The following is a 27,758-nucleotide window of genomic DNA, read 5'->3' as shown; positions in this document are numbered from 1 at the left end:
ACAATTTTTGACAAATATGCCGCCCAAGAAAAAGAAATCGGGCAAGAAAAAACTTGCAAAGATGACCGAGGAAGAGAAACTTTTATATATGGAACAAAAACGGTTAGCAGAAGAAGAAATGAAGAAGAAAAAGGAAGACATGCTGACGCAGTTCTTGAAGGTACGTACCAGAGATCAAGTTTGTTCAATCACTGTGTATGATTGCCAAATTGTTTTATATTTCCGTTTTTACTTATTTAATCTTTCATTTGATTTCAATTGTAGGACAAGTTATTAAAAGAAGAAAAAAGTACAAAATTCAATTTAAACAAGCTTCAAAACCAGTGGAGGGTCATAATGAGAGAAGGTGCGAGCTCACTTGGTTTAGACGCCGTTCCTCTCATATGCAGGACCTGAACAATCGATGAAAATCGATAAAAATCTATGACAACCGATGTTGGTTGATTGATGTTGATAATTGATGAACAGTCGAACATGTCAGATTTTGTGATTTTCGATCGTCATTGATTATCAATTTTATTGTTAATAGATGAGAATTGACCAATTAAATAACATTGATTTTCATCAATTGTCAATGTTAATCAATTAATTTGATTAGTACCATTTTAATGCTTTCAATTTCAAAGACAAGAGACGGCAAGACTAGCGTTTTTCCTTGTGAGCCTGAGACATTTTGACTTCTTAAATTGCGAGATTAAGACTTCAAAGTGTTTTAAATGCGAGTGTGAGACAAAATCGAAATTCGGGTATGACCTCTACAAAAGTCTCACAAACGAGCTTTCAGTTAGCAGCAAGTTTTGTAGCATTCAGACAATTAAGGATTCTTATTTCTCGGAAATTTGAATGTTGCGTTACTAAAATTCTATATCAATTTAGAGAAGATGTCATTATTCACAACGAACAAGCAAATGGACTTCAAGAGATTCTTAGCCTTGCAAAAACTGTAGACTGCGAGATGAAGATAACTGCGAAAAAAAGGAAACTGCGAGACCCTTGAAATTTTGTGAGACCCATTGTTTTTGAAGGACCATTCACCCCTTTACTTGTTACATTTTATTGTATCACCAACAGCAGCAATAGCCTCACTTGAAAACCTCTACCGAATGGATAATTTAAAGTGAATTTTCCGAGGAAAATAGACAAGAAATCCTATGAAAACCTACAGGAACAGCTATCATTAACAAACATGTCCATAGGTTACAATATGAAATGTGTGTTCTGTTAGGTATATAAACAGTATATAAATGATTGATCCAATATTCGAACACACTCTTGACACCGAAACGAATATGTGATTGAAGTAACTTGATAAGGAAAATGTTCACTCCAATCGATGAAAATAAACCACTTTCATATGATTATCAAGTGGTAACCGATTGCTCGAGACCAGTCGATGCCAATTGCAGTGTACATGTTGTAACTAACAAGAATCAATTGATATAGATTGCTCAATTGCGCTTCCAATCATCGATTTTCATCAATTGTTCAGGTCCTGTCATATGCCATACCAAATGGCAAAGCAGTGGTCTAACTGTGGTACTCTGAATCCATTTGGTTTGGTATATATATGAATTCAAGTTAAGACAAAATCTTAAGACACCACAGAGCCTGCAGCATAATTAGGCACTGGAGGAGTTTGCCACTCTTTTCACTACATCAGAATTATGCTACTCCGACTGAAAGTCAAAACTGCATGCATTGACTTAACTCCTGTTCCAAACCTAGTTAAAATAGAGCCAATTTGACATTATTTTCAAGCATTAATTTTATTGATCTCATAAAAAAAATTGCGTAACAACATGAACATGCCAATTTGGTTTTGCAACTCTGTTTCATCTGCGGTTTCAAGTTACAATAAAAAGTAAGTCACTTGTCTACCTTGATCTGCTGAAAATGTTTATTTTGTCTGAACTATTCTGAAAGCTTTTGATTGAAAAAACAAAATTGAAAAATCAGCATGAGAAATATTGATTAGAAGAGCTAAAAACGACTGTTTTGGTCCCTAAAAAAATTTGCGTAGGATTGTAAACATGCAACTGAAAAACATGTCTTTCCTAGCCAGACTTGTTCCTGCAATTAAAATTAAATCTTCAGTGAAGCTAGTGGTAAAGTTTGAGGTCAGTGAACACAGATAAAATAACAAACGCTATCTGCGAATTGGAATCGTTCTTTGATAATGCAGATTTTCAGGTTTTGCATTTAGATTCTTCATGTATTTCTCATATGATATTATCAGCCATCTCTAAAATGTTTGCAGAAAATAGATTAATTTTTGGGCTGTTTCATCAAAAGAAAATTTTCCAGTGGGTGATGGGGGGGGGGGGGGGGGGGCTAGAAAACTACCTTAAAAAATAGAAAATCCTGGGTGGTGGGGGATCCTATGTGAAATTACTTCTGTAGTAGGGGTTTGAATATATATCTTCGGGAACCACACAATAGCTTCTTTTAGAGGTGATTATTTTCTTGTGAATTTGCAGTTGGTATTATGTTTTTACTACCTGGTTAAAACCAACTGTTTCCTTATGTCTTTATTTTGCAGCTAAATCCCAGGAGTTAAAAAAAGACATAGAGATATTAAGTCAGACATTTGAACGAGTTATAGACAGAAAAGAGGCTATAATCAAGTCCCTGGTGAAGGATATAGATGAAGCTGAGGAACAGTACCAAATGGCACTTAGAAGTCACTTACAGAATGTTGACAGGCTTATAGGTGCATTACTTTATAGTTTTACCATAATTTGTTATGGTTGATAAGGATGTGTGTGTTCTGTGTTTCATATTAACCCTTACAAATCACATCAGCTTGAAAATATACTAGAAATACGTGACTCGCAAAACCTCGCGAAGCTGGGGCTGGGTGGAAAGCCCTCTTTACACGTATTGTAGCATCAAACGAGGAGATTAAAAGGCGCATAAGATTTTTTTTTTTATGAGCATAGTGTTTTCGTAGTTCCACGGGCTAGTTTGCGGTTGAAAATCTATTTCTGTCGCGACGTAATGTACAACGGGCATGCAGCGCTGTCGTGTTCGATGAATTTATTTCCCACGGAAAATTATTTACCGCGGCCACAAAGCGTGTAATTTCTTTAATGCACTATTTCACAAAAGAAGATTTCTAAAAGAAAGGGAAAAGATTCTGGAGAGATAGTTCTGTATCCAGTGAATATTGATGAACATTGCAGTTGAAATTTGATCATGCACGCATATGTTTTTCGGTGTATGCAAATTTTGCTCCAGACAACGCCAGACAGTCTGACGTCATTGTGCGGACACCTTCAGAGATATAAACATATATCAACATATATATATATATAAATATATTTTTCGCTCGAATTCGCGCGGCTTAGCTCCGCTCGGGCCGGCTCGGCCCGACAAATTTATTAACCTCGCTACGCTCGGGCCTTCGGCCCTCGCTTCGCGAGGAATAACAGCTTCATGTAGGTAGACTGTACTGGTTTTGGGTTAAATTTGAGAACAGCTCCTCCAAAAAATATGTGAGCCGACAGATTACCAACAGTCTATCAACAGATTACAGTCAGATAACTGGCAAGGTAAAAATGAAGAAATATATGTTAACATCAGATCACTGATGAACTGCTATCAGGGCGCCCTGATGGAATCAGCAACCAGAGCCTGGCTTGCAAACTAACAACTGAGTGATAGTTGTCCTACCTGCGTGGTTTCAGTTTTGTTCATTCAGCTGTTATTTTTTTACTTACTTTTTTTTGACTTACTCAAACTAGTTACTTACTAATTTTCCGTAAAACCCATCTTCTCCTATCTGCTTAAGCCATGTAAGTATTTTTTGCCTGTGTTTTTGTAAGGAAAACAATGGGATAAAAAAGACGAGTTCAAATTGCCGTACAATGCTTTCAATTACTAACCTCATTAGGAACCACGCTTCCCACATAATCACAATTAATGTGGCTGACAGTATCCATGACAGTTCTTCTTCCAGTGATTCACAAGCATTAGGTCCTTTAAGTTAACCATTGCCGCCAGTAGTTCATTTATTAATTATACCAGCCCATAAGAACATGGAAATGAGACAAAATTAACAGGTTACCTTTTTTATTGGAAAATGAAACAGACGAAAGTGTCACATACATCTTTTAATGGGTGGTTCCATAAAATGCAGGTGGCATCAATACAGTATTTTAACATCCTCCCTTGTCTTCGGAAATGCATGTAGCTGGTTTCCAAAATTCTGTATCTCCCAAGTGTCTTCCAATTTCCGTAAGTCGTTACTCCCCTCCCCCCCCCCCCCCTTAAGAATCCCCAACCCTATTGGAATTCTCTGTTTAAAACATGCATCCCAAACACTTCCAACAGACATGAATTTATGCTCTTCGTCCTCCTCTGGTTACAATTTTCAGTCAAGCCATTAATATAAGCAACAAAAGTAGAAGTTATATTAGTACAATAATTATATGTTTCCTTCTTATAGCTTCATGTTAAAAGACGAATGCTCAAAGGACTTGAAAAACAAGTGCAGAAATGAATTTGCCATACTGAAATATTTAGCACAAACATGATAATAAAAAAATGAAACTTACAAAATTTCATTGTTTTTTTTTCAAAGAAACATATTAAGCATTTATTATTTATTCTTTTTATTACAGATTTACAACAGAGAAGACTTCAGGAAGCCCAGGATGAATATGATCAAGAACAAGAGATCTTAAAAGAAGAATTTGACACAGAAAGGTTTGCAGATTCAAAATATTGTGTTGTTCCACAAAATATCCATGGATACTCCTCTGAAAATGCCGATTTAGCTTCATAATACATCCTTTAAAAGCCTTGGCTTTTGAGACCTTAAAGCTCCTTCAGTTCCTCCTTAGAGTGTCCAGACCATTCAGGTCTGTACACTGTATAGTGTAATTAAGCACTGTACAACTTGTATGGGCTTTCAACTTAAGACTTTGGACAGGCAGTAAAGAGGTTAGTGCATGGTGGCAGGATAGTTAACTTGGGTATGTTCTTTCATGGAAAAAGTGGGTCAAAATATTTAAAGCAGCCAGGCAAAGTCATATTCACAGATGATCAATTTGTTTGGTGCCCAGCCCTCCATGGAAGCTCTGGTACAAGATTTACAACTGCAGAAGCTATTCAACTTTTGGGTTGGGGGTACTGTGACAAGTAGCCCATTTGAAAAGTATACATCAGATGATATCTTGTTACTTGGGCGGAGCGCCAAGTTATAAAATAGGATTTCTTCGTATACGCCAAAACACAGTGATCTACTGCGCGTGCGCTACATGTTGGCCGAGTCTGCGAGTCTGCATGTATTCATCATAAGCCTCCATTACGGGACAAAAAACAAGGACGTAAAATTAACACAACGAATATCGTATTCTTAAAGGAAAACAGCTAGTATGTGTGTTGTCTGCTAACTCCTTCCATTAAACAAAACTAAGGGGCAACTTTCCTTTCAGGACGGATATTTTCCAAAAGTCCGACTTCAATTAACCTCAGACGCTCTTTTGGCTCTTCTCGATAAATCCCCATTCGGTGTCAAGCGTAATCGATAAGATCAGGCCGTAAACACTGAATTTACATATAGCCGAGCAAAACATTTCATTTCTCTGGCCGCAATATAAAAAAGAAAACGTTCAATAAACTTTAAAGATTCAAGACCATTCCGTCAGTTAAAGGGTTAGGGTAAAGTAGGAAACTAAAACTAAAGCTTCGAAAATAAATTTCATTCGGGGTCCAGTGTGAGCGATAAGATCTATTCACCAGAACAAATGTAAACACCTTTCTCCTCCGCAGAGGCTTCGCTGAGAAAAGTGAGTGCAGGCGTAAAATTCCGTGGAAGGCGATGGCGGGAGCCTCTGCCAGAAACCACGCCCAATATGGCTGCGATCCGGGGGAGTCATTTTGTAACTAGGGTGGTGTGCGTACTTATGTCATGAAAATGGCGGGTGTTTGTGAAATTGTCATGTTGCGCGATGTGGGAGATTTACTCACAAAAACTTACCTACATGCTTAGAAATCGAGGAAAGTTTGTTCCTCTCATGATGACTGTTTAGAAAACGCTTTTATTTTGCTGTGATGCCTTGAATCATCACTACAAGAATGAAATTCAAGTTACACGAGCGGCGATCGTGTGTAGATAAAAGAGTGCATGCAAAGAAATGATTTATTGAGGAAACGTCTGCCAGCTGAGACCAAACAAAAACTGTCAATTCAGTCTTAAAAGAGACTAGAGCAAGTAAGCTTAATGTTTTAATCAAAGCGTATTTTTTTCTATACTCCGAAACGACCAAACTTGATATTTTTATCTTGTAAACAAGTTTAATCAGAAGAAGTTATAATCATCTTTCGGTGATTTAATTAGCATTTAGTTCTCACGGGAAGCTTGTTATTTACTGTGATGAAACAACTGCCTTTTAAAATAGGGTTATAAAAGGCTAAAAGGCCTTTCAAGCCCAGAAAAAGCAATTATTTGTTCGTGACTATTGTTGACTTTCACGAAGCGAAATGTACTAAGTCCACTCTCCACGGGTTTCAAGGGGGGCTTCAAATAAAAAAGATTTTGCTTTTTTCTAGAAATTGTGAAATCTCACCTGAAAATTAACGACCGCAAACTGTAGAGACAAAGTAAATGCTGACTTCCGCCAAGAATGAAACTGTCAAATTTAGAGATGACCGAGAAATCTAACGATGTACAAGAAAATGACAAGGATGTACAAGAAAACGACATGCTTCTGGCAGAGGTTCGCCGCCAAGTCAACCCCCTCAGCTTTTGCGCCTGCACTCACTTCGTTCAGCAGATACACAAAATACCCCATCGAACCTCTGCAGAGGAGAGAGTGTAAACACTGAAAGTTTGCTAATGCACAGTGACAATCAACGCTTGACGAATTAATTTCTTTATTTACGTTCACTTGGATAAAACCAAAATGTGATCCTCACAGGAAAACAGGGAAAAAGGTGAACGCACGGGCACGCCAAATTGACACGCTAAACGTAGAATCTGAAAAAAAACATCTTTCCTTCGGAGTCGAGTGTTAGCGATAAGATTGATTCATTGGAACAAACGTAAACGCCGAAAATTTGCATACTCATACCAACAACAACTGAATACGACAACGCTAAACGCATTTTTATTTTTACGTTGGATAAAGCCAAAATAGCAACTTTAGCACCCGGGTTTTAGCAAAACTGAAAGCCTCTTCCAATGTTACAAAACGTTGAAAGAAGCCGTCATTTGGATGCAGAAAGGAATTGCCACGCTGAAAACACCGGGAAGAAATCGGTCACGTGCTAGGCCACCAAAATCGTTCACGTGTATCAAGTTTCATCCGGCGACGAGGCATTCAGAAAGAAATATTTTCGGCGGTTCTTGAAAGGAAAACTGGACGGTTTCTGCTTGTTATTCAATCGCCACGGGAGCTGCAGTGTCTTTCCACTTTATAAACCCAGCTTCTTTCATTTAAAGCCCTTTTAAATCCTGGAAACACTCTCTTTTGTGTCATGATATTTTGTCCATTGGCAATCATGCAAAACCACTAAAAGAATGAACGTACACTTCGACCTTTGCGTTACCTTCCAGTGCAAGTGAAGTTTATTTTCTTTTTTGCGTGTTTAAAAAACAAATAACTGTAGACATAATTTGAAATGGTTCATTCTTTGGTCACTCACAGAGCACTTTGATTTTGTCATTAAAGTTCTGTCCTATTCCAGTGATCATGAAATAGATTCGTTGAGTTACCCTTCTGTATAAAATCGGATGTTCTGTGAGGTTTGTCTTATCTGCACGCGTCCCATATAGAACGCATGTCTTTTCGCACGCGTGTCATATTGCACGTTCTGCGTGACATTTTGCGATCGTGCGCTGTTACCAGTGAAAAAGCTGGAACATCTCTCATAGAAAGCCCAGAAAAAAAGGGTATCAGGGTGGAAAGGTATTCACACAAATAACCCTCTGTCGCCAAAATTCATCATTACCACTGGAACCGCAAATACTCCTTTGTCGCCAAAATCCATCATTATCTCAGATGCACCTCATGGTTACAAAATCCGACGTGTTTAGTATTAAAGAGAGTAATGTTGTATTTTGTTTGCGTGACATTTTCGGTTGGACTACATCATCTTTATCGCAAATATGATGCCTTAGACTCTCAGCGAATCTTTTATCGTTCACCTCTCACCAAAGACTGGACTAACGTGCATGCTCAGATACTCCTAATACAACGGCACCCAAGTAAACGCTCCCACGGGGTCTTGTTATATTTAATACTTAATTAGGAAGAAGAATGCCCCATGCTGAAATACTGGCTTCTCTGTGTTTGAATGATGGTCTCAAAGTATACTCCCTAAGTGTTGTTTTTGAAAGCAAGTCTGCATCAGTACATAATTTGTATAATTATGCTTTTTTTTTTTTTCAGAATGAAGATAATCAATCAACAGAGGAGGGAAATGCATGACATACAGGACATCATGTTTGCAATGGAAGAAGAGTGGAATGAATTAGAGAATGAAGCTAAACAAGATTTTCAAAGTCTTAGAGATGAGATAAAAAACAAAGTAAAATATGCAGTCCCAGCAAAATATGTGTTATTTCGTCATAATAATTATGTTAGGTTTAATTATAGGTGTCACCAAACGTTACTAAATATTAAGGACGGTGCCTACTTTTGTTACTGCGCATACGTTCTGCGCATCCCGAGATACTCGGACTTCCTATGGGTGATACCTACTAATAAAGGGATATTTTTGCGTGGTCTCAAACTATGCGGAGAAAGCAGAACTTAGCAAGTGTTCTTGGTATCCAAAAACAAAATTGGGGGTAACCATGCATTTTTCAAAGATAATAAAGCTTCAACATGGACAAAAATGCCATACATTGCCTTGTATTTTACCGTTGTTTTGCATCATTGTTTCTTAATTATCTCTGAAGAATGCGTGGTTACCCCGAATTTTCTTTTTTATTTCCAATAGCCCCTGCTAAGATTTGCTTTTCCGGCATGGTCATAAACCGTGCATAAATACTTCTGTATTAGTAGGCACCGTCCTCAAATTACATTGTAAATGTTACTCAAGTCACCCCCTTAAAATTTTCCAGGTCATTTAATTCTTTGAAATATATAATTACAGTTTGTATCTTGGAAGGGCCTGGCTCAGCTAGGAACTAGAGCAATAGAAATTATAAAGTTTCTTTCTTCTAATTAGGGTGGGTTTCAAACTATCAAGAAGCACAATTTACACCTGTTTTTGACTTGACTCAAAAAACATCATCTTCATCATCTCCAACAACAACAACAACAACAACAACAATCTTTATTTGTGCCCAAAAATTATACAGATTTACATTAAAACAAGAAAGAAAAATTACTAAAGAAGAGGGCACAGCCACTTAGAAATAGCAAGCTAATCGAGCTAAGTGGCTGGGCCGAGCGGAAGGGCATACCCTCTACAAGAGGTTTGTGTGCCCCAGAAGTGGCCAATCTTAGAAGAGTCCTTAATGATCTAGCTCACAGAGACACGCCACTTGAAAGACTCAAGAGTAGCAGCTGAAGCCAGATTGGCAGGGAAATTGATCTAGGGATATTTAATTAACTATGTTGAATTGTCTTGTTTTCTGATGGTTGGTAACAGGATTTAGGATGTAGGTGTTTGGAATATAGCTATTGGAAGACATTGATCAGAAAATTAACTGCAACTAGGCCATTTGCAACCTTGTAGAACATTAATATAAGCCTGTTGCCAGCCCTACACCAATGTAAACTGTGCCGTCCAAGGTCAGCACTCATGGTTGACATTACTAGCAACACATCCTCGCTTCCAAGGTGCAAAATTTGCTTAAAAGTACCACATTTCATTAAGAGCTTTACTTTTCAGAGCTTTTTGCAACAATGTTTCCCTATAGTTAAGCCATGCAAGCCCTAATGCAAACTGTTGAAATGACAACAACAACAAAAGAATGATGTGTTATTCAGTAAATGACACAGGCATACTCGAAAAAAATCTGAGTGCTCCTATCAGGAGTTGAACCTAAGACCTTCCGATTACTAGTTTTTGACTTTACATTTAAGTGTGTTTACATGTAAATTATTTTAAAACTGTTAATTTGGTTGCTTTTTAAGTGTTTCATATAAATTATTGAAGGTAATGTGTTGTCTTTATTTAAAAGTACACTAGTCTTTATATGGAACTTGACAATTCAGTAATATACGTAGAATGTAGTTATCATTAAAAGAGTTGCATGTGTTTATCTTCTTTCTAATCCGGGCCCCAGTTGTTCAAGGATTGGATAATTTTAAATCCTGCAATGGATGAATCACTATTCAGTGGATAAAAATGTATCGGTTGGAGGACAATTTATTCGCTGGATAGTGACTTATCCACTGGATAAAGTTATCCTCATTTTGAAGAACTGGGGCCTGATCATTGTATTTATTAGAACCTTGAAGAAAAGCATGCCTTAAGAATACAGCTGGAAGGCACAGTGGAGGATTTATGGAGACAGTTTCAGCAAGTGAGAACTTTATTTATGGACTGAGCAATCATCAATATTATGTACACTGCACTAATCTGTTTACCCAAATTATATGTTTTGTTGCATGCTCATACATTGCTTAAATTTACCCTTTAATCCCAGAGTGCCAATTGGCACATAATGCCATAACTCTTGCAATATTTGATGGATTTCTATTTTGTGCTATCCAACCAAAATCGTTCATGCATGGGTATATTGATCAAGTTTCATTCCGCAACAACACCATGCGAGGAACAAACTATACTTGATTGAATAGGTTAGGCAGAAAGTGATAATTATTGCTTTGTTGACCTTTCGTTATGCTACTTGACGTCATAGCGGAAGTTGCCTAAAATTATATGATAACATAATGACTGATGCACCACAAAGACCTGACTTCCTGTTAGTTTGACCTGTCTATTAAGTTAAACTATTTAATCATAGCTTTAAGAATTAAATGATTTCCCAAAAATATAAGCGGATGATCTCCCATTTAGCCCGAAACCCCTGCTAACTTGAACAACAATTTTGATCTATTTGAGCCTTTCAACACGGCTCTCTTCTCACCGAAATAAAAACATATAAAGTCTATAGTTTTTACATCCATTTCACATTCGCATTCATGTTATCGGATAGTTAGCGAAATCTGCTGGTGTATTAATTACCTCGTATTGATAGAAAAAAGAAATTTTCTCTCTGCCATGGCTGGGACTCCAACTCCCAAATGTTTCATCAAGAGAAAACCAGATGTCTGGGGTGGGTGACCATCACTAGGAAAAACAAATGTAAAAAAAAAAAAAAAACGGGCATTTATTGAATCGGCGGTCACGCTCCTCAAATAAGAGGATATTGGTGATTTTGAGAATCTCAATTCAATGAACCTCACAAGTTCTTGAGAGATCTGAAATATTATTTCATTAAGTTGTTCAATTTAAAAGTTCACCTACAGAGCACTTTGATTTGAAATTTATACAGTAAGTGTTACAGTAGACGATCACAGAAAGTTTTCAAGGGAATGATCGCCTTGACTGACCCAGTGTTTCAGAAATTAAAAAAATATATTTTCTTTATTATAATTTGATACTTAGCTCCTTTTTTCTGGCTTTTTCTTGGGTTTTACTTTTTTTTTTTTGTAAAATATCATATACTAATAGACTTGAAACATCCTTTCTCAAACTCATTAATAATTCATGAACAAACACAAAATGGAATCTCTTCAAAAAGATGGAGCTTTGGAATATGATCTTAATTATCATAAAATTTTGCAAATGTTGGCTTTGAATTTTCATGGTTTTTCATTAATGGTTTTTTTTAATTTGAGAAACTAATTATCAAACACTCATTAGTCAGAGTGTTTCATCCAAATGTCTCCAAACTCCCCAAAGTTGTTTGAAAAAAAAACTCAGCTCAGTGCCTCACTTTTCAACCTACACCTGTACTTCTTAGGGTTTTGAAATTGGATGAAACACTCAAATTCTCATGTTTGGAGTATTACTTGAACAAAAAGCACCTTTAGTTAATTGTTGTAAAATCCCAAACTTTCCTTTGTCAGTCTACAGGCCAGTTTGGGTTGGGGTGGGTACTAGCTGCATTTTTGTGGCTCATCATAAGTTAAGTTTCTAAATTTCTTACTTATGTTAAAGGCACTGAAGAACTATAATGAAACAACAGAGGAAAGAAAACTGGCCTTTGAAAATCTCAAAGCAAAAGATGAGAAAAGTTCTCATGAAATAGAAACCCAGATGAGAAAGCTTCAGAGAATACAGGTGACTCAGCTAATCCCATTCTAGTCAAATTCTTCATTCAAAACAGACATCCTTGGCACCACATTTGAGTTGGTTGCCTAATTGGGAGCTTAAGTATTTAGTATGTTGCTTCCCATGGTTATGAGAGGTGTCCACCCAGATGTGAGCTCAAGAATGTAGTGTTTGTATATGGCTGGGACTGACAGCAGTCAGATTTACCAACAAGGTCTGTCAAATTTGCAGGACTTAAAATAATGACTTTTAAGTTCATTTTATCAAATGAATACTTCTGAATATTTTAAGGGTCAGGTTGCTATTACAAGGTATACATGTAGTTTTCTAAATCAGATTCCAACTGAGTGTGGAAACAATGAATTCAGGATGCCTCCCCTTGTAGGTGCTAAACCAGCCCATACTATGTAAATTTTCCTGACCTATTGCATTTGGGGATACAAGAACAACAAAAGTTTACTATCAGATGTGGTATTGAGATTTGAAACGGTCCCTGCAATTTACACTTAATTTCAAACTGCTGTGAGGTTTCCCTGAATCTTGTGATGTGATTTGTTCATTGACATTTTTTAAGTATTTGTGATTTACATTTACAACTCCGTTTTTCTTCCTTTTAGGATAACATATCTCAGCTTAAGGCTAAAATGGCAAGCAATGCTAAAGAATGTGATGAAAGAAACAGACTTATTAAAGAGGTAGGGTAAATAGTCAATTACAGTAGAACCCTGCCTTACGACCACCTTGTTAATACGACCACCTCGTTATTATGACCACTTTTTTGTGCCCTGATTGAATTGAAAGTCCAGTCATTTCCTTAGTTTTACAATCTCGTTAATCCGATCACCTGACGGCTGGAAGGTGGTCGTATTAACGGGGTTCCACTGTATTCAAGTGGCTTAAAATGTCTAAGGTAATAAAATGCAATTTTTTTTTCTTTTTCTTCATCGTAGTCATAAATTGACATATTGATTTATTCATTGGACCTGGATTAAACTCTCTTCTCCCCTAGAAGGGATATTTTTGTTCCAATAAATATTGTCTTCAGCAATCCATTGTCTGTAGCTCTTAGTGGGGCCTAGAAGGACAGTTTTTGTCCCAACTTCTTTTCTACTTATCAAAATCAAAATGGCAGCCATTTTTGTTTACTAGTAAATTTTCAAGACTCCAATTAATATGCCCTTTTCAGAGAGAAAACAAACCTTTTTGAAATGGTAGATCGAAAGAATGACTTCTAAGGAGTACTCAACAGTTTGAATAGTGGACATTAAAGAGTTCAAGGTGAAGAAATTACTCTTCGACGATGTCACAAATCGGTCGAAAATTATCACTGGCACAACAGATGCAGTCAAAAATGCTCAAGCACCTGTGGCAATCCATCTAACAAAAAATTATAGGACTGGTTTGATTGTCAATTTTCACTGAAATATACTATTTTGATGGAGTGAATCCGTGTACTCCTGACAGTTTTTGCTTATTTTTGATGAAACAAGCATTCTTGATAAGTCTATCCCGGGGGTGAGGGATAAAGGGTGGGGGTGAGGGTTAGGGGGTGCGTTCTATTTTGTGTGGATCAATGATTTACCAATTGTTGGTTTCACAAGCTTGTTAGGTAGGCAACTGCCGAAACGTTTAATTTGTTCATGGGGCGCACTGCAGGTATCTGCGATCTTTTGTACCTATATTGGTGATTTAGGCATGTTACATTTTTGAATTTTCATTTCTAATCCTCTCTAGGATCAGAGAAAAAAGAAAGAAAAAAGGTCCCTGCCTTCAGTTTATAATTTCTTTCAATTGACGACGGAGGTCACAACGTTCTGAATTTTAAAAACCAAAGGAACCTTGACGTAATCATGGGCATCATCAAAATTTATATTCCTGGAGCTTTCAGTTGTTGACTGGTTTCTTCTGCTGAGTGCATCGGACATCTGTAGTTTTCGGGAAAATTGGCATTTACCAATCTACCTATGCTGGTTTTCCTCACTGAATGATTTGACAGCTTTCTCTTGCCTGTTTGAAAGCCAGCAGAGCAGAAACAGCGCCTGACAAAAACTTGCATTGTCCGTGATTTTGATTTTTAGTTGAAAGCCGGACACAAAGTAGGATCCTTTCGGACAACACCCAGTGCAATACTTGGAAAATATTGGACCAGCAATAGAGTGATCTCATTGGTTGATTTTAGTTATTGACCCACAGACTGCCTTAGTCGTGTAACAAAACTGGAAAATAACTGTTGCATTAAGTTTGCTTGGTTTCTTCTCTTTAAGTGTTCATACATTGGCACTTAGCCATATAACAATAACTAGTTTATCCCCACAACAGTGATATAAAGTTGTATGAAGAGGCCTATTTGTGGCCTTGAGTCGAGCGAGTAAATTAGAACGGAGTGAGTCATTTTTTTGTCACTTTAATGCAACAGTATGAAGTGTTACTCTTTCTACCAACCCCATTCTGTTATCATTTTTTGGAGGCAATACAATTAAGTTACTGTTTGTAACACTGAACTTTGTGTTTACAATAATTGAAAAATAAATAACAAATTAATGCAATTATAGCATTAATTTTGTATTTATTTGTATGTTTAAACAGATTGTGACTGTGGGTTGCCATTCAAATTATTAAGCTACAGCTAGCGCGCTGTAATACTTACATCATCCAAGTACCAAAATATCCTTTGTGAATGCCTGCAGGTGTCTTGTTTATTGCTAACTAAAGTTTTCTACAGATTGAAAAATTTATATTGATTTCATACACTATCTTTCACTTGTTTTATTTCATCTGTTTTTTTTTTTTTTGTTTTTTTTTTTGTTTTTTTTTTTTGATGGTCAAACTACACGGTACAACAACAGAAACAGTATGTTTTTGCTGAGATAAGATATAGCTCATGTGCACATACACTGTGTAATATTTGTTTCTTTTAGCAAAGGGAGGTGGTGGCAACTCAGTTTCATGAGTTGAAAGCAGAAATGAACAAAATGAGAGATTCAGAAAGGTAAAACATTCTTTTGCTTTAATTATATTTAATACATTTCACTGAGCCAATAAAGCACTTCTTAGTGACAACAAGTAACTAAATATAAAGTAATATTACAATAATAATAATTTTCCTCTTTCAAGGTTTAGCGACAACTTATTTTAGCAAAATAGTTAGTCTAATACAGAACTACATGCAATTTGATTACAAAACATACAACACAATGATAAATTATAATAATATTTAATATTATCATTTTTAAAATAAGTAGTCTTATTAGTTATAAATAAATTATAGTAATAATCAATAATAAATGTATTAGAAAGTTAATGTGACATTATTCACTTTTATCATACTCACTCTGTGAGTGGGCATGATGAGTCAATTCCTGTGCTGTGATTGGCTACCCAAGCGGGCAATTCATGGAGCTATCTTAAGGTTTTGAAGTTTTCCATGATTACATGGTTATCTTAAAATGCACTGAAAATAAATCTTATGCTAGCTTACTAGTCCTGTGTTTGATTGTTTTTTGAAAGCCATTTGTCAAGTGAGTTTTGATTACAAAGATCACAAAGCAGTAAAATCAATAGTACGGTGGACATGCAGTTAATTGGTTGCCTTAAGGACGGTGCCTACTATTGTTACTGTGCATACGTTCTGCGCATCTCGAGATACTCGGGTTTCCTATGGGTGGTGCCTACTAATACAGGAATATTTTTGCACGGTTTAAAACTATACGGAGAAAGCAGAACTCAGCAAATGCTTCTGGTATCTCAAAAGAAAATTGGGGGTAACCATGCATTTTTCAGAGATAATTAAGCTTCAAGTTAGGAAAAAATCCCATACATTGCTTTATATTTTGGCGCTTTTTAGAGATATTGTTGCTTAGTTATCTCTGAAAAATGCATGGTTACCCCCAATTTTCTTTTGGATTCCAATAGCCCTTGCTAAGATCTGCTTGTCCCACATAGTCATAAACCGCACAAAAATACTTCAGTATTAGGAGGCACCGTCCTTAATTGATCTTTATAGCGATATGTTTGTATCTTTAGGTCACGTCTAACCCAGCTTACACTTCAAAGCAATGCAGCAATCAAGGAACTTAAAAGAACTAATGATAAGGTAATTATATTAACTAAGTAAAATATTTATTTTATTTAAAGATTAACAGTGCTGACTCAATTTAAGAAATTTGTTTGGTCAGTCTTACTAGTTACCAGTAATTACAGGTATTTTGAATTTAAAATTGCAGACTTGTGATTTGATATGCACACCTTTTTCAGTTTTCATTATTTTAATATGGCACTAAAAAACTAGCCGACTGGTTGCATTTCTTTTTGTTTTTCCAGGGTGAACGGATCCTGAAACTGGCTGAGATGTGTCGTAAACTAGAAACAGAAGCCGAAAAGGTTCTTCCCTTTTATGCATCCTCGCTCACTCCTGAAGAAGATGAGGATGTGGCTGCTGCCACACAGGAAGCTCCCTCTGAACCACTGGCTGAGGTGAACATCAATGGATTTTTCTTTGTTCAGCTAATCATTTATCTGCCTAAGAAACATCAGTTTGTACTACTCTGATGACAAGCTTAAGGGAAGTGAACTGTAGGCTTGTTTTCCAGCCACTATTCAGGAAAACAAGCCTGCAGTCCTCCCCTAAACTCAAGGAGGATGTTCTGTGCGGTAAAGAGTGAAGAAATCGAGCCTATAAGTGAACTGTGAACTTGTGGTAGCTGGTGATAGCCTTCCCCTCATTGTAGGCAATGGGCACTTACAGTACCGCTCGAAACTATGGGACCATTTGCACGCGGTAAAACCTCGTCTTTGCCGAACGTGATTGCCGCGAATTCACCGCGGTGGGACGAAAACCGCAACCGCGGCAAAGACGAAACCAACCGAAAGCCGCGGGGAATTAGTCGCGGCAATGCCTCGGTAAAAATACAATAATGACTAATTACTATTGTCAGGGTATTGTCAAACATTATCTCACCTTTCATCCTAAAGAAGCCCTCAAACAAAAGAATTTGTAAAGACTCACCGAGTCGGAAACCGAACGACCGATAACAATTCGTTTGGCAGTCACTGACGAAAGTTTCTTTTCTGCATTTGGGACATGTTCAGTTTTTGTCACGCTACAGGCAATAATCACAGAGCAAAAGACATAGTTTCAGTTTAATTCTTGCTGTTTACCCCACACAGTCTGAACCTCCTGATAACCCTTCCTACTGATGTAAAGTGCGCAACAAAGTTCAGTCGAAATAGCGACGCTAAATTCAAAATATGCAATCGGATTTCAGTACGGACGCGGAGAAAAGCAAAGTGAAAATCCCTCCAAATGTATTGCCAATGTAATCCGGATTCGAAAAACTAAAACTTCGTAATAGGTTTGATTCGGTATCGCTCCGTAAAAACTAAAATCTTAAACTAAGATTTTACCTTACGTTTCCCGTCTTATGCAAGACCACCACCACATCAAATTGAGACGGTGATCATCTTATTTTAACACAGGAGATCTTAAATGAAGACTACCGGAGTCTCAGTTAGTATATAAGATAAAAGATCGTCTTAAATATTGTCTTTAAATCGTCTTCATTTGAGAAACGCTTATCTTAATCAACATTGAGGCATCTTACTTTAAGAAAGACCAGTCTTAATTGTATTAATCTGAGTCGATGGGGTCCTTATTTTAAGACGTTTTTTGGTCTTGTGGAAATTTTAAGACGCCGAGGCAGGCTATAAGATACTGCCATCCTACGTAAGATGCAATACGCCTTAAGCTGGCGACACACCTGGGCATTTTATACGACGATCGCAGCGAATTTGATCGCCAGCAAAAATCGCAAGTGATTTTCGCCACCGATTGATGCGGACACACCTGGCGATTTTTTTTTTCGCCGATCGCGGCGTTGTTCATGTGATAAAACCGCCCAACCTGACTGATTGACTTAACTGGCAATTCGCAGCAATGAGCGTAAAAAAATCGCGGGAACGGGCACACTTGGCAAATTTAATCGTCGATATCTGACATGCCAAATATCGGCGATTTAATATGCCGATCTCTACTCTCACCATTTTAGTTCTCGGTGAAAAACAATAAATATATAAAAAAAAGGCTAACTTGGAAGAAATAGAAAACGCCATTTTTCGCGCGGTCCTTGCTCGGAAACAGCACGGAAACGCTTGCTACGCGCGCAGGCTACAATACAAAAGGATCCAAATTTTGCAAAGCCCTTCCTGATTGGTTCATTTAAAAATTGCAGACCTCATAGGAAACAGGACGTCTTTTCTGATTGGTTGATTTTTATCCAAATTCTGCAGACACGGAGTCTGGAGGTTTGATCCATCGCAAACTCTCACCTTGTTTAGAACAAGGTGATTTAGCGTAATATACTCCTCATGATCAAGCAGCGGAAAGTGGAGAATTTACAAGAATTTCGAGACAGCAGCTTCAATATTCAAATAACAAGACATCTGGACATAAAATACGGGCTAAAGCCCCGGTAAACGTGGTAACTTACACGAATTTGACGGCATGCGCGAGACAGAAGATTGAAAATGGAAATGAAGAAGTTACTGTCGCTTTTTATTGAAAACCAAAGATGAGTCCAACAATTCTACTGCATCATGATCACCGCGATCAGAGGAATGAGTGTAGTGACAATCTCCATTCCCTGCTATCAGAGGTCTCTATGATTTAAAGGACTTTAAGACCAACAAAACAGTAGTTATTGGCCGCGGCCCGGCCTCTGTTTTCCGATGAATTTACGGTAAGCTGATTTCGATAAGTTGTCTCATTTAAATTAGATTTAGTGTAATAAAGTACTATGGATTGAAATTCGTTGTGTTTTCGTTGCTCCATATATCATGTTCAAGCTTAATGGTATTAAACGCTCTCTGTCAGTTTTAATGTAGTGACCGTTGCAGTTAGATTTATACCTTGCTTCGAAACTTAAATCAGTTGAGTTTCTAAAGCATCTAGAATAAGATTGTTCAAATCTTGAGTTAAGATGAAAATATGACTTACCACAGCACTTTGAATCTAAGAAAAAATCATCTTAATCTAAGACGCCATCATCGTATAAATAAGAAGAAAGTCGTCTTATCCTAAGATGAATCGTCTTCAAATGAGATTTACGCGCTGTCTTACCACAGCACCAGAATTAAGTGTAAAAAACGTCTTAAAGTAAGATTTTAGTTTTTACGGAGCGAGTGTGAGCGATAAGATCGATTCACTTGGAGCAAACACAAACGCGGAAAATTACCGCAACGCTTAACGTATTTCTATTAATATTTACTTTGGATAAAACGAAAACAGCAACTTTAGCAAAAGTGAAAAGCCCCTCCCGATGTTTTAAAACGTTGAGAGAAGCCGTCGTTTGGACGTAGAAAGGGCCGTGCCATGATGAAAACACTGGGAAGATTTCAGTCACGTGCTAGGCAACCAAATTCCTTCACGTGTATCAAGTTTCATTCCGCAACAACACAACGCGGAAAAAAAATTATAGTAAGTTAATTTACGGCGATTCTTGGTAGGAAACCTGGAGTCTTGCAGTTTGTTATTCAGCCACAACGGGAGTGCCTTTTCACTTATGCCCAACTAGTTCCATTGTAATTCCTTCAAAAAGACCTGGAAGCGCTCTCTTCTTTCGTCGACTAGCATTCGAGCTTTCACTGCACCTTTGCAGTTTGCGTTGCTTCGCGTATCGAAAGGAATTGTGCGAGTGAAGTTTAATGAACTGTTTTGCACGTTAAGCAAATAATTTTTGGCATAATCCGAAATATTATTACATTTACCAGTTCAATTCACGAGTTCGCTCACAGAGCGCTTTGATTATTTCCCTTGAGAGCGAGTGCGCTTCCGTGAAATTTATCACACCTAAAACCCGGCAATTCGCTTATTGTCCTCGAAGAACATGAAAACAAAGCGAACAATAGCCTATTCAAACCCAACCGCGTCCTGCCTTTCACCCCGGCTTAAGTCAACCGAAAAAAACCTAGGTGAAACCGAGGTTTTTATTGCGGTTAGACGAGGTTTTGCCTAGGTGAAACCGCAGATCAAAACCGCGAATCGACCGAGGCAAATTCGCGGCAAATGGTCCCATAGTTTCGAGCGGTACTGTATGAAGAATCACAGTCAATTCAAACAAAATCTGTATATCAATGCAAACCATCTTAAGGTAATAATTGACTTAATATGAAAATTAAGCATTTATGAGAAATGCAAAGATAATTGTTGTGTAAGTCATTGCAGATCGTGTCACTGTTGAGTGAATATTTGCTAATTAACAGAAACTCAGTGGTGGTAATTCCTACCTTTAATTTACTGATGAGTTATAAATTAAAGAAAATCTTGACAACATGGTGGCATTTGGTTTTAACTACTTTCAGATTCTACATGAATATTCTGCGCTGGAAAATTTTTGGAAAAGGTATAATAAGGTAAGATAACAAACAGGGTGATGATGCGAAGTTGCTGATGGTAGACATTTCCCAGTGATCAAATTAAGTATTACAGTAGTTGTGCCAAATTATTTGAAATCTTGATCTGCTATTTGCAGGTTTTACTTGACAAGCTAGCTCTTGATAAAGAGAAACACACCCTTTTACAAGAAAATCAGCAGCTCAGGGCTGTTCTCAAGCAGTACTTGGACGGTATGTTTGTTTCTTTTTTCTTTTTCTTTCTTTTTTTTTTTTTTCCATATTTTTGTCTCTTCTTCCTAGGTTTTAACTTTACAGATGCAATCGATCCACTCTCTTTTGATGACTGGCCTCTTTTCTTTTCAGTCCAGTTTCTATTAATTTTCTTGTTGGCTACAACAGTAATCTCAGTGAAATCAGTGTTAATAGAACTTTGCAATTTAATGCCTTAATTTCAATGTTGCAGCTGTGCAGGGTTTGCAATAATATTACTATTAGGATAGTTCCTCATTAAATTATAATCAATTATGGATCAATAAATTTTATTATAGTATAATTCGACTACATTGAAATGTAATAAAAACTTTGTCACAAGCAATTCATTTGCAATATTTTTCAAATTTTTTGCACTATTATTTGAGTTACTAGGTCTAATTTTTTAAATGTCTTGTTTCTTGCACATGCATAATAATAAATTTATTATTTTATTTATTAACTGGTCGAGTACAAATTTTGAACAATGATCAATTTGAGAAGATTCGATGATCTCAAAATTTATATCAGTTTCTTTAACTCATAGGTCCATTGGTCTATAAATGTTACCACTATAAACTGTGCTGATGTTTAATTATTTTTAGGTATTTCAGTAAATGATGAGATCCTGAGTCAATACAACCCACTTTTCATTGTTAACAGCAAGACAAATGTCAGGTAAGAACTCGAGAGTGTATCCATGAGAAAACCAGTTACAGCTGTAGGACAAGGCAGAAGGTGATAAAACTCAAATCACCAATTTGGCTCAAACTTGGCACAATGGTAAAGTACCATTAGTAGATAATCATGTGACTCAGTTTGTGATAAGGGGGTAGAGGTGATGCGACCCAAGAAGACAGTGTTTTAACTGAAAAAATGCATTTTGGGCCAAATTTTTGCATATTAACTGGCTATCGTTGCTTGTCAGAAAAAAAATATGATGTTGTGAGAATAAACACTACTTATTTTTAAAATCATGTTTAGCATCTATAGTAGCCCTTTTCTTTTTCTGAGACTGCTGAAGAGAGATGGAACTTCCTGCGGGACACCATTCACAGCACAGCAGTGTCTACGTTCAGCAAGAAAGAACAACAAACTCTGACTGGTTCCATGAGAGTTTCTTTACAGATGGAACCTGTCATCAATGTCAAATGTGAAGCCTTGTGAACTACAAAAGGGAACCATCAGCCAGGAACCTTGCTGTTCGCAACGCTCAGAGAACCGCAAGATACTATGCCCACCAGTATTGGCTGAATTTGTCACAGCATCCAACAATCTGCTTACCGCAGGAACACGCGTGGGGTCTATCAAAGCATGAAGAAAGGCCTTGGACAAAGTGCCAGGAAAACAGCTCCTCTTAAGTCTTCTGCCGGTAACACAAACTGCAATCAACAGATGGAACGATGGGAAGAGTACTACCAAGACCTGTAATCAAGAGAGCATGTTGTCACAGAGGGGGCCATTAACAGCACCTACCATGGAATTTCGCTGCTGAGTATCTTGGTTAAGGCATTCGCCTGGGTTGTTCTGAAGAAACTGCAACAACTTGCCGAACGTGTCTACCCTGGTAAGGTAAGGTAAGCTAAGCAAAGCTAAGCTAAGCTAAGCTAAGCTAAGCTAATCTAAGGTTTCTGCTACCTTGAGTTGCAGTGTGGCTTCAGAGCACAGAGGTCTACCATTGATGTGCTTTTCACACTGAGACAACTGCATGGGAAGTCCCAGGAAAAGAAGCCGCCCTTGTTTATCGCCTTCATAGATCTTATGAAGGCATTTGACCTTGTGAGCAGAAAGGACCTCTTCAAGCTCCTTGAGAAATAGGTTGCCCACAGAAGTAGTTGAACGTGACATTTTCATTGCATGAGGACATGCTGTTCGACAGTTCATCTTCTGCCCCCATCTCCATCAACAACGGAGTGTGTCCTAGCCAGCCTGTGCATGCCTGCTGGGTGCACGCCATGAATGGCCACCCTCTTCGGCATCTTCTTCCATCTTCAGTGCATCAGTAGATGGAGCACATCTCCTCACACGTTTTGATTTTAAGCTTTTCAATCTCTGCCATCCCCGAGCCAAGAACAAAGTCTGTAAGGTCTTGCTCTGAGAGATGCTCTTTGCTGACGACACTGCTCTTGCCTCCCACACACAAGAAGGACTTCAAAGGCTCATCAAGCACCCGGCACATGCTTGCAAAGAATTTGGCCTTACCATCAGCCTGAAAAAAACGAAAGTGATGAGACAGGATGCCAGCGAAGTGCCCAGCATCTCCATAAGAGACTACACCCTGGAGGTGGTCGAAGACTTCACTCACCTTGGTTCTTTAATCTCCAACAACCTGTCCCTTGAGGCCCAGATTGGCAAGCGCAACAGCAAAGCAGCCTCTTCCGTGTCAAGACTGTCCAAAAGAGTGTGGGAGAATGACAAGCTGACCATGGACACCAAGATCTTGGCATACAATAACAACTCCTGCGTGTTGGCCCTTACTCTATGGCAGCGAAACCTGGACTGCTTATGCCTGGTAAGAACATCGCCTCGATAGCTTCCATCTGCGTTGCTTGCAACGTATCTTGGGTAAGGATGTCCTCGAGTGAACGAACACTCCAAGCTTGCTTGCAGTGCTTTCCCAGAGGTGCTTTCCTTTCACTGGCTCCGTTGCACGGAGGATGGACACCCTCTAAAGGATGTCCTCTATGATGAACTTGCGTCAGGTTCCAGACCGGTTGGCGGTCCAATGCTACGCTACAAGGACGTGTGCAAAAAGGACATGAAGTCCCCCAAGATCAATCCCGACTTATGGGAAGCAGTTGCAGCTGATCCCAGCAACTGGCACTGTGTCGTCCGGACAGGTGTCAAGAGAGCTGAGGCTAAGATGGAGCAGTTGTGGCACGACAGGAGGGATAACAAAGACCAAGAGCAACTACTACACCCTCCCTACCAACAGCGTACATGTGCAGCAACTGTGACAGAGACTGCCACTCAAGAATTGGACTCTACAGTCACAGCTGATGCTGCCACAATACAGTGAACTGGCATTTCTGGCGCAGTCCATTGTCTTTCGAGACAGAAGGAGACAACATCAACAGTGTTCAGTCGTTGCATCTTAAATAAATAGCTATTTTTGGTCATTTTCAGCAGAGTCTAAAATTGGGTTATTTGACAACTAAATATCTCCAGTGACCAATGAGTTTAACACATGACTTTAATATGAGATTAAAGAGAGATATCATCAGGCTTTCAAAACATGAAAAAAATTGAAATGGGTAGCTTTTTGCTTTATGCTAAGGTGCGGGTCGCAGACACCAGATTCCAGAACTTTGCAGTAGTTATACTTCAATGGATCAAAGTTGATAGCACAATAATGGTATCAAAGAAATGCCAAATCGTTGGCAAACAGGTCATGGTCATTTTCTGAACATTAAAGGTTACCATAGGAACAGTATAACCTATAAAAACACCTATAATTTTAACTTTATAACTCAAAAATGAGCTTAGTGGTATCGTATTTGTTATTGTGGATCTGTGATCAGGATGTTCAGATACAGCTTTTGCACAGTTTAAAAAAATTCAAGGGATTGGGGATTAAGAGCCACCTTAAATTTTTTAAATGATTCATATGATTTTGTTCATGGCTCCTACAATATACAGTTAATGTATGGTCCCGAGGGAAACAGTTAGTTTTGTTTTCCCGAGAGTCCTGATGTTCGTCGAGGGAAACATCAGGACTCGAGGGAAAACAAAACTAGCTAGTTTCCCGAGGGACCCTACATTAAGTGCTTTGTTATATATATAGGCTTTCCCTTCAACAATCATGGCAAAACAAACAAACAACTAAGAGGGCAACAACTGCAGAATTGTATCCCGGTATCAGGGGCACGTGACCAAGAATCAACCAATCACAGTGCTCGTTTTGTTGAATGAAAGACTAGGTATATAAGAAAACCAAATATTCAGCTAATCCATTTCATCAAGTAATAGGTCATTGATCAAAAAACTACTTTAGTATCCAAATACGAGCAGGACGTAGGAAGCTGGATAATTAGAAACTAAGACTAAGAAAAACTTTCGTTTAAGGTGTATGGTTCACAACAGTTTCCAGTATCTCCCTTCAGTTATAACTTGACTGATCATTACTGCTACTCTTTATCAGTGGGTTCTATGATTACAATAGTATCAAACAAATGCCTACAGTCAAAGCTGTCGTTACGACTGCCGCTATGAAACCCCGTTTTAACTTTCACCAAGCCTCTAATTGAAAGCGCCCGTAAGCGACTGTGACCACGTTTGGCAATGAGCATGAGTTGTTGTTTTTTTTGTTTTGTTTTTTTTGCTTTGTAAGTTCTTTTAAGCGACCACTCAAAGAGTTTGATGTACTGTGCGTAGAAATCAACACTTTAATGAAAGTTTACACTTCTTGATCTCATTTTAATAGAATATAGGTTTGTCCTGAGTGGCACACGTATGATCCTTATTTTCATAGACCAGTCAGTATATGTAAATTGCTGAGGAGGGGATGTTCATTTGCTCCCGTATGATGAGTACACTTGCCCCAAAAGCTTATTTCACGTTTTGAAAGCCATTTGCCTCTTTAATCTTGTATTAAAGTCACATTTTGAGCTCATTGGTCACTGGGCATTTGGTTGTCAAATAACCCATTTTTCGGCTTTTCTGAAAATGACGAATAAAGCTCTTCACTTAAGATGCAACGACTTTAACAAAACAAAGAAATCAATAATAATGTTTAAACAGGGCATTGTTGCAATAGGCTGCTAGATGCTAAACATGATCTTATTAGTAGTTTTTATTCCCATACCGCCAATCTTTTTGTTTGACTATTCAAGTAAAGCTTGCTTATTAATATCCATGAATTTGGGCAAACTGCCTCTTTGAAGCGGGTCCCCCATAACTCTGAAATAATAAGTAAAGTATTTCGACATATTGTTTTTACAGAAAAAAATGGTCACTTACCAGAGATCTATGAAAACAATGGAAAATTTCAACACCCCCCTCTATGCCAGGCCCCCAAAAAACTAGATGTGTAATAAGAGAACCACCTGAAAAAGTAATTGATTTCTATTTCTAAAAGTTGCTTCTCTTTCAACAGGTTGGCTGTACCGGTGTCAGATCCTCGCGTGAAACGATCAGGTCCCACTGTGGTAGAAGCAGCTCATGTGGTTAAGCACTCCATTTGAACCCATATTAAAAACAAATCTGTTTGTGTATGATCATACCTAGCACTGTAAAAATGTAAATACGTTTAATCGCGAGTTATGTTTTGTTACTCCTTGGGAGTAAATACCACATGCTTAAAATATTTGTAATATTTTTAATGTGAAAAAAATAAAATAAATTCAAAAAGTGCTGTCTGGCATTGAAGTTACTTTCAATTCCCATGGAAAGATATGTTTATGTTTCTTGCCTTTGAGTCAACAGTTGATAAATTCTCAATTTCACGAAGAGAAAGAATTGATGAAATTACCCGTTCCAAATGGCTGATGTTCGAACAGCTGTACGCGTGAGAGGCAAAATTGGAGATAAATGCTTAGTCTAAGATTAAGGTTTGCTGTCATGAAGGAATTTTGGTTTTAAAATGAGATTTTGAATTAAAAAATTGGAAGCAAAGATGTGTGTTTTTCAGCTTTGTCGATGCCGCAGAAAACAGGCATTTTTGGTTTTCCTTAAAAATAAATGTTCATATGGAACGGAAAACGGAAGATAAACTCAGTTTATTTGCTCCTAAAGCCTAAAACACTTACTAATTAACACTATTAGTAGACCATCATAACCAGATTTCTGGATTTGAGAACGTGGCCAATCTTGACAGAGGTAGCCTCTAAAACGACGACATTAGTCGCCTTTAGCAGTGAAAGGGTTAACTAAAGATACTGGTTGTCAGCCACTCGTTAATTTCAACTCGGAAACCATGCCAATCGGCAAATATCATCGATATTAGTATTTTTGCAAAGTATTGTAGAGATCTGAGTACAGGAAATTAGAACTAGAGGGGGAGGTTAGCTGGCATGAGCCCAAAAATGACCAACGTTGTAAGAAAGGACGAAATCAGAGTAAGAGGGGAAGTTATTTTGAAATTTCGGCTTAAATGAAAAAGTATTTTAGACTCAAGATGGCCAAAGGACAACAGGCATTTATCCAATAGTGTCAAAGTTGGGTGGAAGTGTCTGTCACGTGACTTACCCTCATCCAAACCATAGCCCTCACACGTACATCACCCTAGGGACCAGAACTTAACCTTAACCCTAGATCTAAACCCTAATCCTGGATATCCTAGCTCCAACCATAGTTTTGAGTAATGCTTGTGTATGGCTTTCATCTGGTGATGTCACAAGTCCCAGTCACGTGACCTTGATTTTTTCCCTTAATTAACTAAAGATACTGGTTGTCAGCCACTCGTTAATTTCAACTCGGAAACCATGCCAATCGGCAAATATCATCGATATTAGTATTTTTGCAAAGTATTGTCGAGATCTGAGTACAGGAAATTAGAACTAGAGGGGGAGGTTAGCTGGCATGAGCCCAAAAATGACCAACGTTGTAAGAAAGGACGAAATCAGAGTAAGAGGGGAAGTTATTTTGAAATTTCGGCTTCAATGAAAAAGTATTTTAGACTCAAGATAGCCAAAGGACAACAGGCATTTATCCAATAGTGTCAAAGTTGGGTGGGAGTGTCTGTCACGTGACTTACCCTCGTCCAAACCATAGCCCTCACACGTACATCACCCTAGGGACCAGAACTTAACCTTAACCCTAGATCTAAACCCTAATCCTGGATATCCTAGCTCCAACCATAGTTTTGAGTAATGCTTGTGTATGGCTTTCATCTGGTGATGTCACAAGTCCCAGTCACGTGACCTAGATTTTTTCCCTTA

At 37.9% G+C, this 27,758-nt stretch overlaps 1 protein-coding gene across 1 annotated transcript; it reads left to right on the top strand.

Annotated features, from left to right (window-relative positions):
* The first annotated feature begins 16 nt into the window (after window positions 1–16).
* Window positions 17–26,232, top strand: LOC146472893 (dynein regulatory complex subunit 2-like). The gene is made up of 15 exons (XM_085119146.1): window positions 17–160; window positions 265–346; window positions 2,540–2,710; window positions 4,623–4,707; window positions 8,397–8,535; window positions 10,412–10,486; window positions 12,130–12,252; window positions 12,861–12,938; window positions 15,162–15,232; window positions 16,267–16,336; window positions 16,564–16,716; window positions 20,599–20,649; window positions 20,769–20,862; window positions 21,486–21,558; window positions 25,976–26,232. The coding sequence occupies exons 1-15, from the start codon at window positions 17–19 to the stop codon at window positions 26,061–26,063; spliced, it is 1,497 nt and encodes a 498-aa protein (XP_084975272.1). The 3' UTR covers window positions 26,064–26,232.
* Window positions 26,233–27,758: the final 1,526 nt, after the last annotated feature.

Source organism: Pavona decussata, unplaced genomic scaffold (assembly GCF_977016875.1).
Source record: "Pavona decussata unplaced genomic scaffold, jaPavDecu1.1 SCAFFOLD_96, whole genome shotgun sequence".
NCBI lineage: Eukaryota > Metazoa > Cnidaria > Anthozoa > Scleractinia > Agariciidae > Pavona > Pavona decussata.
Note: the sequence above shows the minus strand (reverse complement) of the source record. Positions and strands in the feature narration are given on the sequence as shown.